General features: G+C 35.5%; 6 protein-coding genes and 1 non-coding gene across 7 annotated transcripts; 3 read left to right on the top strand and 4 right to left on the bottom strand.

Moving 5' to 3' along the window:
* Positions 1-2259: 2259 nt before the first annotated feature.
* On the top strand, positions 2260-4504 carry LOC129323204 (DCD domain-containing protein NRP-B). The gene is made up of 5 exons (XM_054969808.1): positions 2260-3053; positions 3467-3567; positions 3737-3820; positions 3917-4027; positions 4133-4504. The coding sequence occupies exons 1-5, from the start codon at positions 2447-2449 to the stop codon at positions 4202-4204; spliced, it is 975 nt and encodes a 324-aa protein (XP_054825783.1). The 5' UTR covers positions 2260-2446; the 3' UTR covers positions 4205-4504.
* A 4590-nt stretch (positions 4505-9094) lies between these two features.
* Positions 9095-9166, top strand: TRNAC-GCA (transfer RNA cysteine (anticodon GCA)). The gene has a single exon. It is a non-coding gene; the product is annotated as a tRNA-Cys (tRNA).
* An 86-nt stretch (positions 9167-9252) lies between these two features.
* On the bottom strand, positions 9253-10698 carry LOC129321782 (uncharacterized protein At3g28850). The gene has a single exon (XM_054967677.1). It carries the CDS (start codon positions 10547-10549, stop codon positions 9455-9457), a length of 1095 nt encoding a protein of 364 aa, XP_054823652.1. The 5' UTR covers positions 10550-10698; the 3' UTR covers positions 9253-9454.
* A 1767-nt stretch (positions 10699-12465) lies between these two features.
* LOC129284504 (uncharacterized) lies at positions 12466-13430 on the top strand. The gene has a single exon (XM_054920010.1). It carries the CDS (start codon positions 12568-12570, stop codon positions 13177-13179), a length of 612 nt encoding a protein of 203 aa, XP_054775985.1. The 5' UTR covers positions 12466-12567; the 3' UTR covers positions 13180-13430.
* Positions 13431-14263: 833 nt separating this feature from the next.
* Positions 14264-16840, bottom strand: LOC129322265 (RNA polymerase II transcriptional coactivator KELP). The gene is made up of 3 exons (XM_054968470.1): positions 16497-16840; positions 16302-16407; positions 14264-14704 (listed from the first exon to the last, which is right to left on the bottom strand). The coding sequence occupies exons 1-3, from the start codon at positions 16737-16739 to the stop codon at positions 14613-14615; spliced, it is 441 nt and encodes a 146-aa protein (XP_054824445.1). The 5' UTR covers positions 16740-16840; the 3' UTR covers positions 14264-14612.
* A 584-nt stretch (positions 16841-17424) lies between these two features.
* LOC129322264 (uncharacterized) lies at positions 17425-20697 on the bottom strand. Its single transcript, XM_054968469.1, has 4 exons — positions 20588-20697; positions 19659-20065; positions 19011-19250; positions 17425-17697 (listed from the first exon to the last, which is right to left on the bottom strand). Exons 2-4 carry the CDS (start codon positions 20036-20038, stop codon positions 17661-17663), a joined length of 657 nt encoding a protein of 218 aa, XP_054824444.1. The 5' UTR covers positions 20039-20065; positions 20588-20697; the 3' UTR covers positions 17425-17660.
* LOC129322263 (F-box protein SKIP8-like) lies at positions 20192-23504 on the bottom strand. The gene is made up of 3 exons (XM_054968468.1): positions 22760-23504; positions 21912-22108; positions 20192-20885 (listed from the first exon to the last, which is right to left on the bottom strand). The coding sequence occupies exons 1-3, from the start codon at positions 23264-23266 to the stop codon at positions 20642-20644; spliced, it is 948 nt and encodes a 315-aa protein (XP_054824443.1). The 5' UTR covers positions 23267-23504; the 3' UTR covers positions 20192-20641.
* Between the last annotated feature and the right edge of the window lie 1762 nt (positions 23505-25266).

Raw genomic sequence — 25266 nt, 5'->3', positions numbered from 1 at the left:
CTTATATAGATCATATATGTAACCGCCTTATTAAATAAAATATAATTATATTATCTATTATCTCTGACTCAGTCAGTTTAGAGATAGAAAATAACTAACGGCTACTAGATTGTGGGTTGGGCCTCTACCCATTGAACTCACTTGTGTGGTCCACCCATCACGGTCCATACAAGATCATAAAGATCAAACTATTGGGCTTATTAATTAATGCTAATTCATAAATAATATTCCAACAAATTAGTCAATTATGATAATCATGTTTGAGAATAAAAAATTAAATTAAAATATCCTGTGCTAATCAACATAAGCATGCATTACTTGTTTTTCATTAACGTAAATTATTAGGATAAATATTTATTGATATATGTGATTCTATTTTAAAAAAAACAAATCAAAAGCAACAATTTATCTAACAAATAAAAGTAGAGGGACTACTTTTCATGTTTTAATTAAAAATTTAATATTTTGTAAAACTAGTCGTGTGTGAGATAATAGGGGGGGAACAACACATGGTGAATGAGATATATTCTATATGCATTTATTGTGTTTTTAGTAGAGAAAATTAATTTTTAAGACTTTCTAGTTTTTTTTTTCAATTTTAGATTAGATCCCCATAGTTGAATTTATTTTAATTCAGGTCTTATAATTTAATTGATTAATGTTAATCCCTGAGGTTAAAATTATTGATGAATAATTGACTTTTTTAACTAAAAATATTTTTAAAATTCGTAGAAAATTTGGTTTAGTAACTTTAGCAAAAAAATATATTTAATACAATATTTATATTTTTATTAAATTTTGTATGAAAATTCTATCTGTATAAAAGTTATTTAAAAAAATAATCTAATTATATAAATTTTGGTTATAAAAATCATGTAATCAATTCCAAACTTATATAATAAACATATAAAAATCCTCAATTTTATTTTTAAAAAGGAAAATTTAAAGGATTTACAACCCAGCCTAACATATTTAATTGATAAAACTATAAATTTTTTATTAAAATAAAATAAATTATAAAAATTTAATTTAAAATTGAGAAAAATTACAAAGACTTGTAGATTAATTTTTTCTTTTTACTAGCTATTTTTACAATTCACATTAAAAAGTATGCTGGCTATAGCTTATTCCCATCCCAATTTTTGTCCTCGTCTTGCAAATCAAATGCCACGTAATTTCACAAATAAAATATCTAGAATTATAATATAAGGTAGGTGGATGTGATGTAGTCTCCATTAATTGAATTGTAGAAATGTGTTCATATTTAATTAACGGAGAACAGGAAAATTGGTTCATCGTCAAGGATGAATGCTCTTGTGGGGAAGAGACAGGCGAGGGGAAGTCGCAAACCGGGGCAGAAGCGATCCAATCCAGTTAAGATCCCCAAAAAAATAAAACAAAACCAAAAAAAAAAACCCACAAAACCGTGTTTGCATTTTAATCCAAAGGCAGAAACTTAAGTCTTTTCAGTCTGTTGTTGCGTTGCCACTCTTTTAAGGAAAACAAACTGGGCCACCAGCCCAAAAAAAAAAAAAGGTAGCAGGCAAACCGTAATGCGCCAACCAAAGTTCCAAAAAAAACAATACTTTCTTCAGCAAAAAAAAAAAAAAAAACAATGCTTCCATTAGCGTTAATCTCTCCACTGATCACTCATTTCACTCTCGCCTTATCTCATGCTTGATTTGTTTTGGGCTCTTGAACACCGTAGCGGTGGTGGTCCAACACGGAATCACATTGTTGACTTAGTCTTTATTTATTTATTTTAATTTTAATGTATTTATATCAGTTTTAAAAATTGAAGACACGATTCATTCAACACGCAACCCGTCGACGTGCCCCTTCTTCACGGACCGCTTCTACTCTCTCTCTGTGTGTCTCTACTCGACAACACCCCCTCGTGCTTTTGTTTATTTATTTTTTATTTTTGGTTGGGCTTTAAATGCAAATCTTAGCGACGAAGTAAAATTGCGCCCTCGGACAAACGAGACGAGACGGGGGTGAATGACTGAATGCGAAGTGTGAACTCAAATTGAACGAACCACCCTTCTAGAAAATCCCAACTGCCGCTTTTCTCTCTCCTCCACGTCACCATTAACGCGCTTCCGCAAAATCAATAACATGCCTCTCCTTTCCACCCTTTTACTTTCAACTTTGGCAAATTATCACGCAACCCATAATACCCCCTCAACTTTCCTCGAAGTTTCATTTTTCATTTTATTAAATAAATATTATCATATATCATCATTATTTTGTATGCAAATCTGCCTCCCAGTCTCTCACCTTTTTATTTAATAATCTCTGCCGTCCTCCATTTCATTTCATTCCGCCTGTTCTGTTTTCTCACTCTTGAATCTTCATATCTGTGTCTCTCCCGAGTTCTCCCCGATCTTCTTCATTTGTTGACTGAGTTATACCAGTCGTGTAGGCGTGTAGCTGAAGGTCGGCCATGGAGAACAATCAGCAATCCTTCTGGCAATTTAGCGATCAGCTTCGTCTTCAGTCTTCCAGTCTGGCTAATCTGTCGCTCAACGATTCAATATGGAGCAGCAATTACGGCACCAAGAGGACTGATCAGAGGAAGAATTTCGATATCAAGGTTGGTGGTGAGATCAACAACACCACCAATTTCAACTCCAAGCCTTCTTCGGACTACAATCTCTTCAACGATGGCTGGAAGATGCCCGATTCTTCGATTTCCAATGGATCGCTTTTCTCTGTGCCTCACAACACCGTCCCCCTCAACGGAGCCTTCAATAAAGGTATCTACTCCAAGCCTTCTTATCTCGATCTTAACATCAACTCTATCAACTCGAGGGCCCACAAGATTGGTGGTAAGATTGAAGAACCCAAAGCTGCTAAGAAGAACAATACTAGTGGTAACAGGAAAAACAACGACAACAATAACGACAACAAGGATACCAAGGCCGCCGTCGACAAGAGATTCAAAACCCTGCCTCCTTCCGAGTCTCTTCCTAGAAATGAAACCATCGGGGGATACATATTTGTCTGCAACAACGACACCATGGCTGAAAATCTCAAGAGGCAGCTCTTTGGTATGTCTCCTTTCTTTACCCCCCCAACCATCTGTTCATGACTATACCCTGCAATTATGTTTTAGAACAAGATTTCTCTTCAATTTCCTATTATCTTTGGCTTGTATGTATACTAATAGTCAGATCACCTGGGATTTCTTTGACCAAAAAGAAAGATCGCCTGAGATTTCATGAATCATACTAACAGCACTGGCTAGCCTATCAACAAACCCTTTTCCCATGTCTTCTGTTACAAAGGATCCTCTTATACAGTATTAATATTATTTCTGTTAATTGAATTATCCATAGGCTGTTTCATTCGCTATTGTTACCCAGCCACTGTTTTTCAGACATTCAGGCACATCAATGAAATTAGATACTAAAGGGATGATAACAATTTTGACATTCTTAATTTTTTTTATTCATTATTGTAGGCCTGCCCCCACGATATCGGGACTCAGTTCGCGCAATTACTCCGGGACTGCCCCTCTTTCTGTACAATTATTCCACCCACCAACTCCATGGCATCTTTGAGGTATTCCTTAGCTTCCTCGCTGTTTATTAATTTATTTTCCCGTATCTGCCTATATTCATGTTGGAGTTAGAATATGGATAATTTCTTTCTTTAGCTTTAGCTGCTTCGTATTTGGAATGGAATACATTTATTTTCACTAGTAATACTCGGTGCGGGTTTGCTTGTTCAGGCTGCAAGCTTTGGAGGAACAAATATTGATCCAACGGCTTGGGAGGACAAGAAGTGCCCTGGTGAATCTCGCTTTCCTGCGCAGGTGTCACCCTCAATCCGTCTTTTCTTCACTATTATGTTACTTGAATCTGTTTGTGAAAGCCTATGACGCTTAACATGTTAACTATGATGTTCACAGGTACAGGTAATTACCAGGAAAATTTGTGAGCCATTGGAAGAGGACTCCTTCAGGCCAATTCTTCACCATTATGACGGCCCTAAGTTCCGTCTTGAACTGAATGTGCCCGAGGTAAGTTGGCCCTTTAGCATGTTGAATTTTAACATTTAGAATCAAATCAACATGTTTCAATTGTATATTCTGTTAAACTAAACCTTGGGCATTTTCTGGTTACAGGCACTATCTCTCCTGGATATTTTCGCTGATCAAGACACTTTCAAAGAAGCTTTCCATGCGATACCAGCTTGAAGGTAGATGAGAAAGAGAATACAATAACAGAAGTTACGAAGACATACAAAGGATAATTATCATAGAGTGGTGGGTCTAAATGTCATACATGGACTTACAATTAAAGATGGCTGGAAGCATTTATGGGGGGGACACATGAATACGGAACCTGAATATGTTAGTAGTGATTTCTGTGTAGAGGCTGTTTTGTAAGGTTGAATCATTAAGTCCAATTTTCTCTTTGATATATATATATATATATATGTATGTATGTATGTCATGACATAAGCATATACAATAACACCAAACTATTTTGCTCGAGTTCTTGTACAAAGTGACAACGTATTAAGTTTGCTTGCTGAACTTGATATTCGTGTGTTGGGTGGCTTATCGTGTGAGAGCCACTACTACGTTACATCTTGTTCTCCTTTCTAAGGGGAGATTTGTGTTTGGATGGTTCACTTTCTGGGTATCCATCCATTTCTTTAACAATAGAATGGTTTTATGGTTTTAAGGTATCCATCCACTACTACTTCATGTTCCTCGAGCACAAAACAAAAATCTCGGCCACTATTTCAAAGATAGAGCAAATGAAACTATCCTATCCATTCAGATAAAGTAGTAATAATCATGAGAGAACGTCAGAAGGAATAACTTCTGGCAGGGAGTGCGGATATCATGTTTAGTTTACTGCTCTTTTTTTCCCTCTATCACCCTTTCATCGTAGAAAGAGATTCAAACTGAGCTTAAATTGCTTGGCTCATCAGTGCAAAATTTTATTGGGGGTCTATTCAGCAGTGCAAGAGAATCATCGATATCTCTTGCAAAATGCAAAGAATAGTGGGAGTCACCTAAGTTTAGTTAGGTATGACAAAGAAGGAATGTGTGTGAATACATGCTTCAGACCCAGCCGGTATCTTCTTCTACAAGATGAAAAATTTTCAATGGAATTAGGTGATGATTAGCCAGGAGCGTGAAGGAAAAAAAAAATGCTTTAACACGTGCCTGATGCATGATAGTTGGTCAGCGAATCCCCAAGCAAGCACATGTGTTTACTGGATTAGTGGTTTGGTAATCGATTACGCATCAACTTAAAAAGCAATTGATCCATATAATGAATATATAATGATAGTGCAGAATACATCACTTTAAAAAGCATGGCTGACAGTTTCAACGATTTGAATTCAAGTATTAAGTAGAGATTACGTGCCAGATTATATTGGGCGTCTGGTTGCTTGACTATCATATTTAATTAATGGGCCACTTAAACTCAAGTTCTCGAGGGTTGGCCGGAATTTGTCAATTATGAGCATGCTAGTGGACATGTATATTAGTCAAAAATATATTTGCAACACGTTTGGACTTTTTCAATTTCAGTTGTTCCTTGGGAGAATTGCATTGAACTCTCACACAAAAAAATTAATTATTATAAGATCTATTAACAATTAAACTGAACTGCATTGATAACATACTTGTATTGACAATACAATCAGTTGTCAATAAATCTTAGAGTAATTAATTTTTTTGTATAGAACCTGATTATAATTCTCCCTTATTCTTTTGTGTTATGTTTATCAGTGTAATTTAATTTAGTAAAATTTGCATTTGGCATGTCAATCCACAGCTGGATCTGCCACTTTTGGAAGAATTGGACCATTTCACACATATTTATGATAATATATTCTATGCTAGAAGGACAAAGAATGTATGCTATTTTAAACTTATTATTTGTATAATGTACCTTCTTTTATTTTTGAATATAATGCAATCTGACCTTTGTTATTAGCAAAAATTAATTTTAATTATTAGTTGACCAAAAAAATGATATCAAAAATTATAAAAAATAATCAAAAATTTATAGTAAAAGACCTCAAAACTATAGACAATAATTAAAAAAAATCAATTCAAACTCCAAGCCTTCTTCTTTTTCTTCTAACACTACTTCTATGAAGTGTTTTCAGTGCCAAGATGTGGGACATATAGCGAGAGATTATAATAATAAAAAAAACTATGATCTTGATTATAGTGGCGGGGGGAACCAACAGGGGCCATGGCCCTCCAATTTTTTAAAATTTTCTTTGTATTATATAAGTATTATATACTTTTGGCCCCTTAAAATTTATAAAAAATTTATTGTATATATATTTTTTAATCTTGATCCCCCTTATTCTTAAATCCTGACTCTGTCCTTAATCTTGAAAAAAGATGGTGGCTATGAAAGCATGCATGGGAGTAGCTAAAAAAGATGGTCATGATGGTGAAAGCTTGTCTTCTATTGAGAGAGATGAGTAGCTTGAGTATGAGAGAGTTATTAGTTCTAACTTGATGGTTAGAAGAGCTCTCAACATTCAATCAAAGTAGGATGAAGAACATAAATAACGTGAACATATTTTTCACACTTATACTATAACAACATTCAATCAAAGAAGAAGTGCATAGCTTGATAATTGATGGTTTTAATTTTACTATTGTAGCTAGCACTTTACTTGTGAATAAATTGTCTTTACCTTCAATTCCACACATTAAGCCCTACAAGTTGCAATGGTTAAATGATTGTGCTGACATTAGGGTTTTTAAATAAGTTTTAATTACCTTTTTGATTGGGATCTATACTTGTGATGTGTTATATGATGTATAAGTAGGCCATAGCAATTTACAATAAAAGATCAAGATATTTTTGTTGGTTCTTTCCTATCAACCAATGATCAAATTTAACCTTTTTAATTGTAGTCAATTGTATTGTTTTCAAAATTTAGAAGAGCACATTGTACAAATAATGAGTTTATGGTCCTAAATGCTTTTTGAGTTATAGTTTAGAGACAATTGTGCTCTTTTATCCTACATTATGTTCCAATTTTTCTGTAGTTGTTTTCTTTGTTATGCATTAGTGCAATTGGATATGCTCTTTTTATTTTTTACCCATGGTGTCCTTATACCCGACAATCTCGTGAAACTAATCCCTCAAAAAAATTGAAGATCATTTAAAGGGTTGCTCTCTCCTTTGCGATGTTTTCTCATGTATACTTATAAAAATTGAACCCTAGAATGACATTTAAAGGGCTCAAATTGCTATCATTTTTATTGCATTCACTTAGTTAATATACTTTTTTTTATTATGAGATTATTTATGTCATGTACTTCCTCCATTAAAAAATATAAAGTATTTTTAATTAAATTTTACCTCTCAATAAAGTAGTTGCTTATTTTCAAACTAATCATATTTTTTCATATTTATCTCTACTAAATACTGTATAATAAATATAAAGTCATTCATCAATAGGAATACTTTTGAAAAAAAACAATGATTATACCTTGAAAGATTAAAAATACTTTACATTTTTTAACACTCAACTCCTAAAAAAATGCCTTACATTTTGTAAGATGAGAGTATTCAATTTTATTTATTTATTTGATAAAACAATTTTGTTTATTTTCAACTATTTGACTTCGTGAAAATTCTTTTAAATATGATTTTATCCACTAATTTATTATTCAATGTAGATTTTAAGTTTTTATTAATTGGTGATTCAATAAAAGTAATTATATATAAATCACAATAAACAAAGAAACGTGATTATGACGCCAAAAATAGATTCAAGTGAGAATGACAAATAAATCCATTGAAATAGACAAATAATAAATAAATATCATAAAATTGAATAATTATTTTGAAGTTCCTAGAGACTAATTTAATCTTTTTTTTAAATAAATTTTTTGACACTCAGAAAACAAAAACGTGATTACCAAACCTAGAGAAAAATTTATATATTGATAATGAAAGTAAAATTATTCATATAAGAAGTGTAGTTATCAATTTAACTATGAAATAACAAGCATACTTCTTATATTAATAACTTTAGTTTAAGTATTAGTTGCAGCTAGTCATAAATTCAGTTTATTCATATGACAACAATTATACTTTTTATATTGACGATTTTAGTTTCGATCTTAATTAGCATAGGTTTTAATAATTCTACTTTCAATTATTTTGAGGGGGATCAGGAGTATTATTTCACAAAAAAATTATGAAATATAAATAATAGAGATTTTAGAGTATTTATTTTATTTCATGATACTATTTTATTATTTGTATATTTTCAAAATATTTATTTATCATTTTGCTTAGATCTATATAAGCAAATGCTTAAATAGTTACTTAATTACCCTAACAACTTTCTAATAGTTTGGCCCAACAAAAAAAAAAAATCTTACGGGGAAAAAAAAAAGTCGCATCCCGCTACTGGCACGTGTCTAACGTCCACCTCCAGCCTCCATACTCCGTCGATTCAGTTTCGATGCTCATTTTATATGCTCATCCTTAAAATAAGATTTAAATCATATAAATTTTAATTTAAATAATCTAAATTTTAAGCATAATTTTATATTATATTTATTAAAATAAAAAAATTATAAAATAATTTAAATAATTTTTTACTTTTAATATAATTTAGATTTAATTTAGATAGTTCAATTTAATATTAAAATTTTTATAATTCATATATTATTCAGATGTGTTTTATACAGTTTAAATTATTGATTTATAATTTATCTGAACCACACAAAGTATATCTAAATATTTAATATACATCAATTATAAAAATTTTAATATTAAATTAAATCTTTTAAATTAAATTTAGATCAGATTAAAAAAATTATTAAAATTATTTTATAATTTTTATAAATTTTATTTTAATAAATATAATATAAAATTATTTAATAATATTTAAAATTTAAACCATTCAAATTAAAATTTAAATAATTTAGATTTCATTACAAGAATGATATGAGTAGGAAACCGGTTCGAACTCTACATGCGTGGAATCCAAAGAGACACATGAAGTTTTTGTATTGGAAAATTGCGTAACAAAACTTTAATATTAGAACATATAAATTGTGAAACTTTGCGTCAATGGGTCCATAGCTCAGTGGTAGAGCATTTGACTGCAGATCAAGAGGTCACCGGTTCGAACCCGGTTGGGCCCTAAATATTTTGATTTCTACTCATTTTGCATGTCTCTTTAGACGTGGACAATATCAATATACACACCTTAATAAACATGCACAGAAGATTATGGAATTACTTTGTACTAGGATTAAGCTCCGGCACCAATACATCATCAAAGTACAGAATAGAGAGGCTACAAGATAATCAACTGTCCAACACACGAACGTATAAAATCCCCAAATTAAGCTACTTGCTAGCAAGAGCAGAAACCCAGCACTAATAATTAATTAATTTTTGGATCATGGTATATACGAAAGAAATTAAAATCAGAGTGAAATACAAGCGGGACAGTGAATCAAGCCGTTCTCGTTACAGTGAGGGCACCTACGTTTCACGTCTCCGCCAGACCCCGTCGCGTCTATCAGCTTACAGCTTCCACCACATTCCCAGCATGGCACGAACCTGGCCCCACCACATCCCTCGCACGCTTGTCTCCCTATTCCTCTCTCGACACGTGTCGCGTTCAGGATCCGACCCAGTCGACCCGACTCGTTCAGCTCCACCACCTCCTCTGCCCCGCCCACGTACCTCCCTTTCACGAACACTCTCGGCACCCTCAGTCCCTCCCCCACCATCTCCTTCATCTCCTTCAGGAACTCTCCGTGCAACGACACGTCCCTCTCGTCGTACACCACCCTGTGTCCTTCTAATATCTCTCTCACCCTGATACAGTCCTCGAACGTCTTCCTCACTCCTCCTAACGACGTCGTGTATATCACTACCCCTTCCTTCCCTCCCGGCGGGCACTTCTCCTGGAATTCGCTCAGCGGGTCCCTCCTCAGCTTTGCTATCCTCTCGTAGTTCGCCTGCTTCCCTTCTTTCTCTCTCTCCATTCTGTCTCTTACTATGAATATGTTGTCTTTCACGGATTTGAAACCTTCTCCAACTTCCTGTTTCGTCCTCTCCTCTTTCTTTTCCTCTGGTTTGTTTTTCGGTTCATCCCGCATGGACTCCGTCTTTTGCAGGTCTTTATCGGGCTTAGGGTTTAGTTTGGCGTCCAACTCTTCCAACGTGTGGAACGGCGTGCTTTTCTGTGGCGTTATAGAGGGAGGAGGTTTGGCGACGGGTTTGGCGGCTGCGGCTGCGGAGGCGAGGCTGGGCTTGAGGTCGTCGAGTGCTTTGCTGAGCTCTGCCCATGACTGAGGAGCCTCGGTGGTCTCGAGCTTCTTGAGCTTCTGCAGAATAGGTGGAGGCAAGTTGGGGTTGGGGGCTTTGTCTTGTCGCTCCTGCTCGAGCTCGGAGGTGTTGAACTTCAGCCATGGTTCTTCGATGGCGTTGATGTCAAACACCGCGAAGCTCGTCGGCGCCGGGCGGTACACATCAACGTTGGCTTCGATACGCTTGGAGGAAGCGCATCCCATTTTTTGTGGCACAAAGTTCTACAGAATTTCAGTATTAATAAAAGAATCGTAGTTAATTGAGAAGTGGCACTGAACTGGTTCTTACTTAGAGCCGCACAGTGAGAGTGGTGGTGAGGGATATGTGGTGTGGCGTTCATTTGGGTGTGAGGAGGATTATCCATCTGGTATTGATTTTTCACGATTTAGGTTTCCATTATTGGCCTCAAGATGATGTCTGGCATCTGTGTAGTTACGTGGACCTGCAAGAATTTGCCACGTGAGTGTAATCTCTGAGTTTGGTCCCCTCTCTCTGTCTATTTTGGAATTGCTACTGTGCCCACACCTGTGGCTGTGGATTTTTACGCACATTGTTGCTAATCACTAATACAGGACGAATGTCGTTTTGATATCTACGCACCCTTCCTTGATCTTTTTCTTTGTCTGTATATTTTTTCTCGGATTAGGTAAATTTATGGTCTCGAAGTCGAATTCTTGTCATGAAAAAAAATCGAGAGGGTAGAAGTAGGACACGGGCAATGCAGAGAATTTAGAATCCGTGCAGGCTGTGATTGCGGAGTTAAAGAATTTAAAGGAATAGAAAGAGACAAAGGTTGTGTGGATGAGGGTAAATATATAGTAATGGTGCGGAATCAATCAATAAAGGGTGAATGCGGGGCACGTAGTGCTGGTGAACGAGTTAATTAATCAATTAATTAAAACTCGCCATGCATGCTGCTTCCTTCGGATAGCAATCCCAATGCGGTCGAGATGCCTCGTGTCCAGTGTCTCGGTTTAGACCTTGCGTAGGCATCACGGATCAAATAAACACAACGATTTCCCAAAAAAAGCGCCTTTTAATAATTCAAGTACAGTGAACCCAATCCATTAGGCTTTTTCCCCAAACACAATATTGAAATTGTTTAAGAATTGATTTGATTTCTATTTTCACCAATGATAAATATCATATATTAAAAAATATTTTTATCTCTCAATTAAAAATTGAGAAGAAGGGCATATTTAGAATAAAGTGATTACTATTACACAAACTTTTGTAAAGTTACTTATATTAACGATAAATTTTTTTTTTCTAAACATCTTTTAATAACAAGTGGGAGCTCTTTCATTAATTTTATTTATAAAATAGGGAGGATAATTTTCTAGATCTTATTTATATTGACCTTTTATCATAAAATTTGCTACTTCCATTAGGCGGTCGTTTTGGTAAGAGAAAATATATTATTAAAATATATTTTTTTAGTTCTACTTAAAAGGTAGAAGGAGTAATCATTTTGATTTTATTTATAAAATACTTCAATTATTATTATGTTTATCTTTACCTTTTTTTTTTATCTCTGTTAAATGTTAAAAAGTTTATTAAATTCTAAATTATTTTATTTTTAAGATATGTGTATTTAAAACTTGCTAAAAATAATTTATAAATAAGATTAAAGTAAGTAAATATTTAATATATAGAGACAAAGTTGAAGACCTACGACCCCCCTTTGTTTCAAGTAAAATGTCCTATAAAGGCAAACATGCAAAGATAATTAATTAATTTATTGAGATATAATTTAGTCAAAAAAATATCTTATATTTTTGAATGGAGAGAGTAATTTTTTTAACAAAATTAATAAATTTTAATTTTTTTAAATTTTAATAAAACATATTAGCAATGACTTGTAGATAATACCGGAATTAGTGTTGAGAAATGTATCGTGGGGGCAGGGGAAAAAAAATCCTGTGGCGCGGAAATTTGAAAGCCGTCCGTCCATGCATAATCCGGAATTTCTGCAGCAATATTAAAATGGGGAATCTAACATCACACGCTGTTCTTTTCCCTTTGGTTCACTCAATATTCCGCAAATTGTCAAAAACAATTCCGCAACGGTCAAATTTCACATGCGCACCGCTAAATAAGTGAGCTCACAGTACTACAAGCTACACCCTAGTGTTGTTTCTGCTCAGATGTTTCAAATATTATATATAACTACAAAAGGCCATAGTGGAGGAGCAACGATCATCTGAGAAATCTGATAGTAATGGGGAATTGCACTCTTAAAGGGGTCACTGCGGAATGTCACTACTCCATCCGGGTTCTCACTGACTGGGGATCTCTTTTACAATTCAAAGCTCCTATAACAGCCGGCGAGGTGCTCCGGCACCACCCTGGTTATGGTATTTTCCGGCAGGGCCATGCATCCTCGCCGCTGCCGGAGCAGGAGAGCTTAAGTCACGGCCTTCTCTATTACCTTCTTCCTTTGAAGCTGGAGGAGGTAGGTGAACGGGAAAACGGTACTGCTGATCATGGAGATTCAGGAAGATCAGACGAAGGATGGAGGAGTGAGAAGAAAGAGCAACTAGGCAGGTCGCAGGGCAGCGCAGAATCTGGGTACGTGAAGAATTTGTCGAATGGGTCTGCGCTTGAAGTCCTTCCATCGGCCGGAAATGGCGTTTGGAAGGTGAAGTTGGTGATCGATACAAAACAATTGGAGGAGATTTTGTCAGAGCAGGTGAATACTGAAGCCCTAATTGAGAAGATGAGGATGGCTGCGTCTGCAACTTCGTGCAGTCCCACAAGAAGCAGACGAACCATGAGCCCTTGGAAATTGGGATGGAAGCCAGCCCTCTTCAGCAATACACCCTTTATTTAGGAAGCTGCAGTTGAAATCTAAGTTCACTAGTCCTAACATTAGAGCTGTGAATTTATTTGGATGTCCTGTCCAATTATAACTCAAATAAAGCTGTTCGATTGTTCTAGTGTTTCCCAGTAAATTTCTGCTCCGTCCTCAAGAATTGGCGGCTTAAAGGCTAATTCCTAATGAATTTGGGTGGATTCAAGTTCCGTGGATTCTAAATCCATGTATATTGTACATAAAGTTAACTTATGCAACTTTCTCATAAAGCTGCTGCCCGCATGACAAACTTTTCGAGCCATAAAGCTTCATTAGTGCTATGAGAAATACTCCTTGTACCATTTACAATACAAGGTTTAGAAGATTTATTTAATTTTATTTATAAATTAAGGTATAACTTTTTAAATAATATTTAAAAAATATTTTTAAAATTAGATAAAAAATAATATAATATTATTTTTTAAATTTATTATATAAAGACATATTTAAAATTTTACATTTTTATTTGTTGTATTTTTTTGTGTTAGATATTGATAAAATTAATAAAAATAATTTATAAAAATACAGGAGGAATAAGTAGGTCCTAGCAATAGCATGATCCTTTAATATTATGATCTTGAATAGTTCTTTTTTCCCCTTTGTTATACGGATCTTGAATATGGTGCATCTGGGCATAAAATAAACTAGCACGTGGTAGTACACAAACTCTGAAAGCCTTGACGTCAGGGCCAGGCTTCACAGAGCTCGCTCACAGTTCATTGCGTGAACTGTGAGGCGAACACTCCGAATGCGTTGACGTCAGGAGTCAGGACAGGCTTCATGAGCACTCAGCTCATTGTGCGAGGCGAATGAACCTGCGGCTTCCTGATTTTCGTATTACATGTGGCACAATGCATGGTTACAGGCCCCACATAACACAGAGAGGAACCAACCGGCAAAATAAGCCTTGTTCTGGAAAAACCTGAGTCCTGGATCCTGACATAAATTGACAAGGAAAAATAACGAATCAACGAATCACAACGATTTGGAAACTGGAAAGAGAAGGTCAGATTGTTCTTCTCACGATTTAAATAACTAGTTCTATATCAGCCTCGGACCTCGGTTCATACTCTTCCAAAATATCCATTAGCACTCAAGCGGCCGTTTTGCAGTACAAGGTAGACTTGAACACTACACGGGGGATTTATCATAAGGTTCTGAAAAAATGTCCATTGTCAAAAGAAAACCCCCATAAATATTAGACTCCCCAAAAAAGAAAAGTCAGTTCTGAGTGAGGTTCAAAACATCATATCAGAACGGTAATACGCCGAACTGTAGGGACTTATGAGAGGTTTCCATGATCCCAATTTTTGGATAACAGTAAATGAACATTTCCAGATCTAAAATATCATCAAAGGTATAGATAGCTCTGCCCACTGGGTAGAGGTCCTTGTAACACAGATTGCTTCATCTTATATGTTTGACTCCATCTTCTCAATGGCTTTTTCTATGGCAGGTATGTTCTTCTTCAACGCTGACCACTGCTCCTCCGTCAAACTTATTCCTGAGAAACAAACAAAGTATAAGTTGCAAGTTGCAAGCAACCTGTGATTATCGAGCAGCATCAAATTTTATACAGGAGTATTTTTTCGGTGGCCACCACAGTTTACACAGAAGCATACAAAATCAGAAGTAAGATTATTAGAGCAGTACACAAGACTAAACTGCTACTGACATACCCATAATCACTTAACATCTGCAGCAACAAACGGTTCTTATATTTCAAGTACTGTTCTAGATAAGTTAAGAAGTTTTGATCAGGAAAAAAAGAAATTGAGAGCACATGCTTGTGAAAGCACTACAAATCTCTACCTGCCTAATTATACAAGCTTCTCCATAGATGCCACCTAAATAAACGGTTATCCATTTGGACGTGTGTATGGCAATATACAAGAATAAAATTTACAGAATCCAATGACGAATAGCATAAATTTTATTGGAAGTATATCACGGAGAGCCTTTACTCCAGCGCAAATTGATCCAGGTAAATCTAAATTCAAAGCAGTTTCCATTTTAAATCCAAATAATCATTGATTTAATGCATTGACATAGTGAGAGTGATGGCCTAGGTTGCATAGATATGGGTACGAGTATCCGATACGATACGGCATGATATGAGGATACGGCAAATTTTCAAAATTTTAGGATACGGGTACGGGAATATTTATAATGTATATTTCAACATTTTATGATGTAAGTATAGGTATTTTGATTTTTAAACAAGAATTTCTAAAGTAATATAAGGATATTTATAGTAATTAACTAAAATATTAAGTGTTTTTTTAAGTTTTTAAGTGATATAGTAAAAAATTATATAACAAATGTTAGAATATGGGATACGTATGCAAAAGTATCTTACAAGTATCGTATCGGATATGTGTCCGATACGGGTACGTTTACTTTTTTGAAGTATCCGTGCTACATAGGTGATGGCTGAGAAAGATGCAACCTATATTTCATTGTAATTTTTAAGGGCAAATTGAGCATGACAAAAGAGCTACAATATATAATATATTCAATAATCCATAACACTAATCTCGATCCATAACTAAATTACAGTAATGAGCAAGTGTATTCTCCAGAACTTCTAAATGTTGATGTCCGACTGGACTTCACAGAACTTCGGTAAATATTATTTCACAGACATAGTTAATGCAATTAGATGTTTCGTATGTGAAAGGCCAGCATAATATATCATCATCCATATTAACCATCATGACAGGTGAATAGATATAAAAGAAACACGTCATTCTGGAATACAGCATGCGACCAGTATCAGAAAATAATGCTTCCTTTGGCCCCTTTATGTTAATTAGCTCGAGTTCATTATAAAAATCAGCAGACGGTTGAGATATAAAGCCTAGTACCTTGTAATTGGCCACAGTTGAAAGACGCGGATCTTTGATGTAAAACTCATTTCTCCACCATTAGAATTTTCAATATGCAAAATTTGTGGGATAAGTAGAAAAATGTTTAAAATTGGGTAAAATATGAGCTAAATTGGAAGCGCATGCCATTAATTTATCGCCGTAGTAATTAGAAGTTATGAAATGAGGATAAGCTTATGGAAAACATATTTCAGTGAGAAGAGATAGAAGTACCTTTCGAAGAAGGAAGTTCTTTACCGTCCTTTCTATAATACTCCCGGATAGAGATCAATGTTTTCCCTCTGAATTCTTGAATCGTCACCCTTCTCTGGGCAGAAAGCTGAAAAAAAAAAAAAGAATTAATAGAATCTTTCGGAAGTTTTGGTTCATCAGAAACCAAAGGGAAAAATCAGGGAGGAGGAAAGGGACCTTGCAGATAATGAGATTGCCCTCATCGTCGTACTCCTCGTCCTCCTGCTCCTCTTGTTTTTCCTGAATAAAGGACTGCACAATCTGCTTCACAAAGGTTTTGTAATGCGGCTGCGACAGGTCCAGGTCCAGCTCTTTGGCCGCTTGCTTCCTAATCTGGGACTCAGTGAGCTCGTCCATGTCTGATTCTTGCAAAATCCTCCGAACAGTTGTCTCGATTCGTCCTTTGATTTCAGCGTCCATTTCTACCAGAATACTCAGCGAACGACAGTGGCACTGACGTTGGGAATTTGGAGAAGAAACGAAAAAGAATGATGGTAAAGGGGTTTGGATTTGTGGGAGGGCATTATAGGCTCACGCAGTTTCTCATGGCATTTTTTTTTTGGGATGAAAACTTTTAAAAATTTCTAATATGGACAAGTTTATTTAGTTAGCATGAAAATGATAAATAAAAATTATACAATTAGAACAATTAATGCACCTCGGATTTCTTTAAATTTTTTAACATCAAAGAATTCCCTGAACTTCATTTTTCTTTCCATATAATAAAATATTCATAAATATTATTTATAATCATTTTTATGGGGAAAACTCGATGACAAAAATAAAATTATGGTGTTTAATGAATAATTGTTTTCGTTATTCATAATTTATATTTTAAATTACATCAGCTTTACAATAAATATAAAGAAAATGTTACTTTTCAAATCCTCTTTATACGAGTATCATAGGATACTTTTGGTGCTTAATTTAACCGATTATTCTCATTATTCTTCACTCTTCAGGGAGCAAAATTAAATTAAATCTTAAAAATTAAGACAGTATCAGCATCTCCGAGTCCAAACATTTTATATGTCAAGAGATTATACTCCATCAGCCGGTTACTCCGTGTCATGAGATTCATGAGATTATACTGAAAAACGAGGGGGGCGAAAAAAATCATAACATGTTTCCAGGTTCCAGCATCCCGGAAGCATATTGTATTAAATTTTTTTAGCAAACTACATCTTCAACCCAAAATCCGTCCGTATAACAAGATCAAACGAAAATATGGTAAGAATGATGAATTCTTTATGCCCCATTATCTCTCGATCATTGGTTTCAACTTTTCTCTCTAGGCCGTCTTGACAAAGGAATGAGCATGTATGTCCCCACCAAACATGTTTACTTCTTGAATTTTCTTGACCCCTCCTTTTTCTCGCTGCAATAGTTGGCAACATGAAATGCATTATTACTAGAAGCTTACATGAATCATCAGGAAATAACAAATAAGCAACTTAAACTGTGAACAATAATTTGGCCGATTCAGATTCATAAACTTTTTACCATACACTCGTTCAGATTCAGAAACTAAAACTTCCCATGTCCAAAACAACGGGCAAAAAGCAACGACAATTGCCTCATTGGCAGCAATAATATGACCCCAAACACCTTTCAGTGACGTTCAAGGCCACTTTATCCCTGCATAACAGTTTAGCACACTTTTGGGACTGCTCCCCTGCTCGTCCTGTTATTGTGTAATACTCTCCAGTCTTAAATGGAAGAGCTAATTGAAGGTTTTACTTTAATCTTAAACATAAGATCTCAATCTAATTTGTCTCCCAAATTTATAATTTTCCCCCGGTACAAATTAAGGGAGGTTTCCATCAATAGGAGCATAGTTTCCAACATAAAATGATTAAAGACAGTATTTTAGGAATATATTTTTTTACAAATAATTAACTTAACTAATTTCCTAAATCTATGTAAATTAGTTATCTAACTCTTATATTTAGGACTGGATGGAGTTTTAAATTGCAATGTTAAAAGTAACATGTTTATGTCATTTGTGTATTTTTATCTTATTTATAATAGCAGATTCATTTTCATCCCAATACATTGATTGTACTTGAGCAATGCATGAGAATAGTCACAGCAGGGATCCAAGACTTGACTTTTGAATCGTCTGCTTCATTAACCAGAACGAGCGCGCCCTCCCCCCCCCAACACACACAATTACTTATTACTTATTATTCATGAGCCGAGCTGGGTAGAACCACACCACATTAGCAGTAAAACTTTTCCAACAAGTATTTAACATAATTGCATATCTAGGACTCGAACTCCAGATCACTAGTTAAGCCAACATAACCCCTTTTCAGTTGAGCTACGTGTTCGCTGGCAGAACTCTTCTTTCTGTTACCAAGGAAACCATAGTGGCATGAAGGTGTAGTGAGTAACCATTGATTGCTTCCATTCAATTTCAAGGAAGCTTTTGTTAAAAGCTTACTGATTGAACAACACAAAAGGCTACATCTAAATCAACAAAGAGCGATAGGCAGGTGTACAAAGGGGAACACTGGGGGTCGCAGCTAATGCCACCTTTAACTGGCTGATCAATGCAGGAACAAATTTTAAGCATAAAATCCTCCATTGCAGAGTTATATTGCAGTTACCATTAGTAGTCAGCAGGAAGATACAGAGAAGACCAAATCTAAGGAACAAGGAGTTGATCAGCAAAATAAATAAAATTACCTTGACTTCTTGTCACTGCCAGATCTCGAAGAAGCTTTTTCGCCACGTCCAAAGGCAACTTCATCCATACTCTGTCCTCGCCGCCTGTACCTCCCACCGGAAGCCACGAATCCAGGACAAGGCCTGTAAGCCTTAATAGGCCACCATCCAAATCCAGGTACTGTTGCAATCCCACCTTGGATCCTCCCTTCACCATTACACCCTTTCTCGATTTCTTCCCTTCCACATGTTCTACAACCACTGCAGAAATGCATTAAGAAGCGAACAGATTCAGGATCAGTTCATTTCTATCATTAATCCAAACATGGAAAGGTCGGTGCGAGGAAAATTACATTTCCTTCACGTATTAAAAGTTAAATGAACATCATAAACAAGTCAATACACTCTTATCCTTAAGATACCAAAAGAAACGCCCCAGAATGCTGCTCCAAACGTCGGCGACTGACTGGGTACACTTCTCGTCAGTCAAACTTTAGTATATAATTATATCCTCATGCACCGGAAAAACATATCATGAATAAATAAAACAGGATACACAAACGGAGCTCAAACTCTGGATCGTTTATCAGGAATCCACGGGGGAGAGGGAGGAGTGGCGAACAAAATAAAAATTTCCCACAAGGCTATAGTAAATTACAGTATTGGTACCTCGGAGGAATCTCTAGAGCGTCATCAGCGGCAGAATCAGATTGGACGGGAAGTGCGTCTGGTGAAGAAGGGCCATCTTCCACAACAGTAGCTGAAGAAGGATAACACAAAGGCGCATTAAACTTCCAAGGAGAGTAGGAGACAATTTCCCACGAGTTTCTGGTTATGCAGTCACGTTTATAGAGACGAGTCTCGCGAGGAGTTGGAACGGAGAAAAGAGCAAATGCCTGGGCCATCTCCTCCCATCTGATGGATATAACGCGCACCACGCTTTTTATCCGCCGATCTTCAAATTTGCGGCTGCGGGTGAGGCCGCCAGATTCACATGATATTTTTCTCTTCTCAGTTATCGCATCTTGGCTTTGTGAATTGTTATTCATTATCTTGCCCCTCCCGATCCATCCATTCTGCAATTATATATTTCATATTTACATGTTATTTTTAAAATCAAAGATTATGACATTAATACCGAATCCAAGGATTTAAAGCAACAATCACTCCTGACCACCAGTTTAGATAATCATCCTTTACAATTAAATCATTTGGTTATAATAATAATAATAATAATAAGGGGTCACAGTCAAAAATGTACGGTGCTACTCCCACAAGGGGGCACGGCAATAATGGAATGCTTCATGCTTCGAGCCTTCGACTAAGGCTCGCCCTCTATATATTAACAAATAACAGCCCTCGCTTCAGATGCCAACTCATCCTCATTCATCATATCTTTCTTTTTACGTCCATCTCTTGTCTCGTACTTCCATGTGCTTAATGTAATTATAACAATTTTTTTCTTGAGCCATTGCAATTGGGACTTCTTTGTCTTATATACAGTATGCAATCGAAATAGAGATGGGAAACTAAAAAGGATCTTCACCGAAGTAATCACGAAAATTTCAATCATATTTTCTTCTGCGAATCAAAACCACCTTTTGTCACTAGTATCTTGGCTAAACAATGGCATCATCTCTTGTCTCACTTGTTTATCCAGGTACAATATGTTGCTCTACTCCTCCATCCATGTGATGATGAACCATATACCAGCGGCCGTTATGAAACTCAAAGACGTTGGTCACATTGAATGGACCCGTATCCATGTCAACATATGTTTTCATGGTAACCCAAGCCATGTCTGTCAAGACCCGAGCGCGTACATCCCGCACCTGAAAGTTCAATCCTTGCTCCCAATTAAAAGCAAGCTGCCAACTCTGCATTACTGCATTATACCTGCAGCATGGAAGATTGATTGATTAATATTACTGAACCTTCTGATCATATATATCTGTCAGGTAAAAATCATATATATCTGCAACCAAGTGTAGGAGAGGATGAAAATGCAGAAAAAAGTTTCACAACTCCAACTGCTCTACAGCTCTAGCATAACTTAAAGAATGACCTTATGACTACCTCCTCACACAGGATCGAAATACGTGTTTTCTCTCTTGCAACATACATATAGAATTATCTCTCGAGGTCATGAGTTCCTTCACATTATTCCAACCTCACAAGAAAACTAAAAGGAACTGTAAACTAGGACATAGCTAGCATGTTACTATTCATTCAATTCATTCCCAAGGGTTGCGTTTTGAAGTATCCCTAAAAAGTTCCCAAACAAGAACTACATCTGGTAAACTTTTATAAGACGAACCCAGATATAAATCACAGTAATGCCTCCACCAAAACAAAAACAAGGCCGAGGATCCCAATAGTATCTCTGATTAAAGATCACAACATCCACATCTATAATGCATAAACAATAAAAGTAGAGCACTAAAGTTTGAAAAATGAATTCGACCCCATAATAATGTACTGTAAAATGACCTGAAACAATCTGCTAATAGGGGAAAAGGCAACTCCTTACACCCAAAATACAATAAATGCCGCAGAAGCAAGGCAAATATGAAACTTGATGTAGACCTAAACACTTGCTAAATTAAATCCCAGCACCCTCTTCATCAAGATACCAAGTCCAACGCACTTTTCAATTATATAAATGCACCTCAATAACTTTCAAGGAACAAATAAAAATCCCAGATACAAGATAACTAGTGCCAATAGTCCAATACATGGCATCTATCTAGGGCTTCACAAGTTTTGGTGAATTGAACAATGCCTTTAAATAATATGGATATTATGATTTATGAATGTCAAAATAAAAAATTAACGGACAGAACCGCTTAACTGGCAAAAATACAAATAGGCATATCCAGAAAGTCAGGCTAAATACATTACATTAAAGAAATAAAGTCATACCCTGAAAATAGTTCTCCTGAAGCATGAATACACTTCACATAATCTGCATTCAGCCAAAAACGACTCATGGCTGGAAGAGACTTCTCTCTGACAATGTTGTAGAATTCTCTATTAATATTCACAATCGCTCTTGTGACAGCATAGTAAGCTTTCCACCCATTAATCGGTGTAACACTATCTTGTTCCAATGTAAAGTCCTGAAAATAGAATTTCAAAAGGAAAAAGCCGATGACATATGAGGAAATGAGAACTGCAATATTATTCAGAGAAATCAATCAAATTTGAACAAAAAGGAAACTAATTCAGTAATGCAGAGTTTAATGGGTTTCCACACCAAAAAAAAAAAATAAATAAAGGAAGAATGAGAGAGAATTTACCATGAACAGGCACTAGCTTTATCTTCCTATTTAATCAACTCCCCGTTGGTATACAAAATTATACTCACTAATTTGGACCAATGTTACACGGCCTTTTCTTGTCCTATAAGCCTCATGGTCATAGCAGTATCAAGGAAATGGCTCTATGGAAACTTTTCATTTGTATTTTTGAAAAATTTGTCATTCAGATAATAATCATGTTATTTTTATTTTTGGTAAGACAAACAGACGCTACTACTTCCAGAAAGTCAGTGAAAGATCCTAATTAAATATGACAAAGGACCTAAATAATAGTAAAACAGTCAGTCCAGTCCACAGAGAGTCGCGGAAACTCATGACAAAGACAAGCAGTCATGAGTGCTAATTTAAATACGATATCGCCATCTAAAGTCGATAGCCAACCAAACACGATAACGATCACCTTATGCTAGGAATAGATTAGTATTTGTACCTTAGAGCTTGGTAATTTACCTTGTGATATAACGCCTTCCATGCATTGTCATCATTTGCAGCCTTCCGCATCAAAGAATTAGTCATTGAGAGGCGACACAAACTCGGATAATCCAAGTAACTCAGAGCATGGGTTGTAATCTCCGGAACCAAATTCTCCATCATTGACGCACCGGTTCGTCGGTCTGTCAACAGAACCGGGGTCGGGGTAGGTGTCGGTGTCGGAGCCGGAGTGGGCGTGGCCTCCAACATTTCAGCCCCGCCACCGTTCAAGTAGGACAGAGCACTTGTGGATGGAGAATCTGAATTTACAACGCTACCGTTGCAAGAACAAGCGCAGTTGCAAGACTTCCTCGCGGCAAAGCCGTCACAGTGAATTGATGATTTGAAAGTCTTGAGGGAAAAGGGGAGTGAGAATGATCTGACAACAGAGAAGAAAGCGAGCAGAAAACAAAGCGCAGTAACTGTTGCGGCTACAACGAAAGGCTGCGACGAGACATCGATGCCAAAAACAGAGGAAATCTCCATTCATAAGACATGAAATCTTCGCCGAACATGAACCCTAGGAATTAGTAGGCACTCGCTCCAAGGGTTTTCATGCAGTGGTCGTCCCTTCTTCTCCTACTCGTTCTCGCGACTGACCATTACTCTTCGTCCCAAACCCTAATTTTATTTTTCAGGTCGGAGGGAATTTTAAGAAAAGTGGGGGAGGGCATGCTGGCTTAAAATGTTGAAACCCGCATAGCCGTGAACTCCGTGCTGGTAGTATAACTGACTCAAACAAACCCCAATGACGTGTACTGTGAGTCTAATAAGTATTTCAATTAAATAATTCCTCCTTTTTCTGGCGCAGATTGTGGATCAATATTCAATAGATACATTTTCTTGGGGTCTGTTTGGAATTTCCTCAAAGATGTACTTTTGCTAAATACGATAAATAATTACTTCTCTCAAATGAACTTTCGATGATGTAAACTAAAAATCAAACACTTATTTGGTGGAGTGACCCAATTCTTTCCAAGTGTTTAAAAATAAAAAAAATTAAATAAAACATTATGTTTGGACCAAATTTGGCATAGTGTTCTTGAGAATATATTAGTCAAGGCTCAATTTAATTCAAAAGAAATCCTAGCCAAATAACGAAACAACCCATAAGCTTGTTAATTCTGGTAGAGTGATACAATTCTTTACAATTGTTTAAAAATAAAAAAATAAAACATTATGTTTGGACCAAATTAGACATGTTGCTCGTGAGAATGTATTAGTCAAGGCCCAATCCAATCCAAGAAAAATCCTAACCAAACAATAAAACAACCCATGAACTTGAGTGGAATGTTGAGTTTAGGAAGCCAAATGACTTAGTCCTGCCTACTTTGCTTGCTACTTGAGTTTCATGACACATTTACCTTTGTCACTCCACACGATGAAGTACTCTTTCGATGATTTACTGGCACAAACGATCATCTACTCCCTTTGATAGCATCAAATTTGAAGTAGCATGCTATTGTTAATTTTTTTTTTATGAATAGACAACAATCGCAAAATTGAAGCTTTATTGACACTCTCTCAACACTTTACCAAATCTACTAAACTTACCTAGCACAAAAACACAACCACTAACCTTGTGTCGCCTCAATTTGCTAAACAAGAATCAACTTGTTTATGCAAACTTAACTTTTTAGGCTAGCCTTGTATTTACTTTATTTTCTTTCTTTCTTGTAGCATTAGTTGTACAAATGCATCAGTAAAACAATTGACCTTTATGTATCACTTGACTTACTCATAATTTCTCGTGTTCATTTGGCATTCAAAGGAAATTATGGTAAAGCACTCTAAGAACTCACACAATCATCTAATCTATCTCACATTTTTGAGAATATGCTCCTTTAGCATACTTGACAAGTCTTTAAGGGGCATGATACCAAACTCAATTTCAAAAACTAAGCCAACACATTAATTCATACTTCACGATGGTTCACTTTAAGGTCAGGACCAAGCAAATACCTCCTCTTATCTCATTTATAATACACTTTTAACTCAATTATGTGGACTAAGAAAGATAGTTAAAATTAGTTAAAACTCATATTTTTTTCAAAATGTTTATAAAAACATTAAATTACCCTCAACTAGATGTTCATCCCCTGTGATGCATAGAACATTAATATTCTATTTAGATTGAGGGAAATAAAATAGAGAGATAGTTTTAATGAGTTTAATTTTAAAAAGATGGATAGGTGGGATTATAAAATTTTAATAAAAATGTAGGAGAAAAGTGAGAGTATTTATATGGAGTGAATTACAATTGTATAAATAATTACAAATAAATAACTATAAAATTAAAATACGAATAATTGAAATTTTTTATATTTTTAGTATATTACACAAAGAGTTTTGCAGTGATTAATGAACCAAGTATTGTATAACGGTTAAAAATATAAATTATGTTAACGTATTTGTTATGTAAAATTTATTACTCGATACATTTAAACAATCAGTTATTTTATTTCAAGTTCTTTGCCAGGGTGCAC

This window comes from Prosopis cineraria, unplaced genomic scaffold (genome assembly GCF_029017545.1).
Source record: "Prosopis cineraria cultivar Desert tree isolate PC_DT_omini unplaced genomic scaffold, ASM2901754v1 PC10, whole genome shotgun sequence".
Taxonomy (NCBI): domain Eukaryota; kingdom Viridiplantae; phylum Streptophyta; class Magnoliopsida; order Fabales; family Fabaceae; genus Prosopis; species Prosopis cineraria.
The sequence above is the reverse complement of the archived record's forward strand: the minus strand, read 5'-3'. Positions and strand labels throughout refer to the sequence as shown.

What these genes read in the sequence shown, in the direction of transcription:
- LOC129284504 (XM_054920010.1), top strand. Translation starts at nt 12,568, where the DNA reads ATGGGGAATTGCACTCTTAAAGGGGTCACTGCGGAATGTCACTACTCC.
- LOC129323204 (XM_054969808.1), top strand. Translation starts at nt 2,447, where the DNA reads ATGGAGAACAATCAGCAATCCTTCTGGCAATTTAGCGATCAGCTTCGT. An exon ending in AACTCCATGGCATCTTTGAG is followed by an intron (nt 3,568 to 3,736) that starts GTATTCCTTAGC and finishes TTGCTTGTTCAG; the next exon opens with GCTGCAAGCTTTGGAGGAAC. An exon ending in TTGAACTGAATGTGCCCGAG is followed by an intron (nt 4,028 to 4,132) that starts GTAAGTTGGCCC and finishes TTCTGGTTACAG; the next exon opens with GCACTATCTCTCCTGGATAT.
- LOC129322263 (XM_054968468.1), bottom strand. Translation starts at nt 23,266, where the DNA reads ATGGAGATTTCCTCTGTTTTTGGCATCGATGTCTCGTCGCAGCCTTTC. An exon ending in GGAAGGCGTTATATCACAAG is followed by an intron (nt 22,109 to 22,759) that starts GTAAATTACCAA and finishes TTCTATTTTCAG; the next exon opens with GACTTTACATTGGAACAAGA. An exon ending in TCAGGAGAACTATTTTCAGG is followed by an intron (nt 20,886 to 21,911) that starts GTATGACTTTAT and finishes TCCATGCTGCAG; the next exon opens with GTATAATGCAGTAATGCAGA.
- LOC129322264 (XM_054968469.1), bottom strand. Translation starts at nt 20,038, where the DNA reads ATGAATAACAATTCACAAAGCCAAGATGCGATAACTGAGAAGAGAAAA. An exon ending in GCTCTAGAGATTCCTCCGAG is followed by an intron (nt 19,251 to 19,658) that starts GTACCAATACTG and finishes GCATTTCTGCAG; the next exon opens with TGGTTGTAGAACATGTGGAA. An exon ending in GGCAGTGACAAGAAGTCAAG is followed by an intron (nt 17,698 to 19,010) that starts GTAATTTTATTT and finishes CAACTATTGCAG; the next exon opens with CGAGAAAAAGGAGGGGTCAA.
- LOC129322265 (XM_054968470.1), bottom strand. Translation starts at nt 16,739, where the DNA reads ATGGACGCTGAAATCAAAGGACGAATCGAGACAACTGTTCGGAGGATT. An exon ending in GCAATCTCATTATCTGCAAG is followed by an intron (nt 16,408 to 16,496) that starts GTCCCTTTCCTC and finishes TTTTTTTTTCAG; the next exon opens with CTTTCTGCCCAGAGAAGGGT. An exon ending in AGAACTTCCTTCTTCGAAAG is followed by an intron (nt 14,705 to 16,301) that starts GTACTTCTATCT and finishes TTTGTTTCTCAG; the next exon opens with GAATAAGTTTGACGGAGGAG.
- LOC129321782 (XM_054967677.1), bottom strand. Translation starts at nt 10,549, where the DNA reads ATGGGATGCGCTTCCTCCAAGCGTATCGAAGCCAACGTTGATGTGTAC.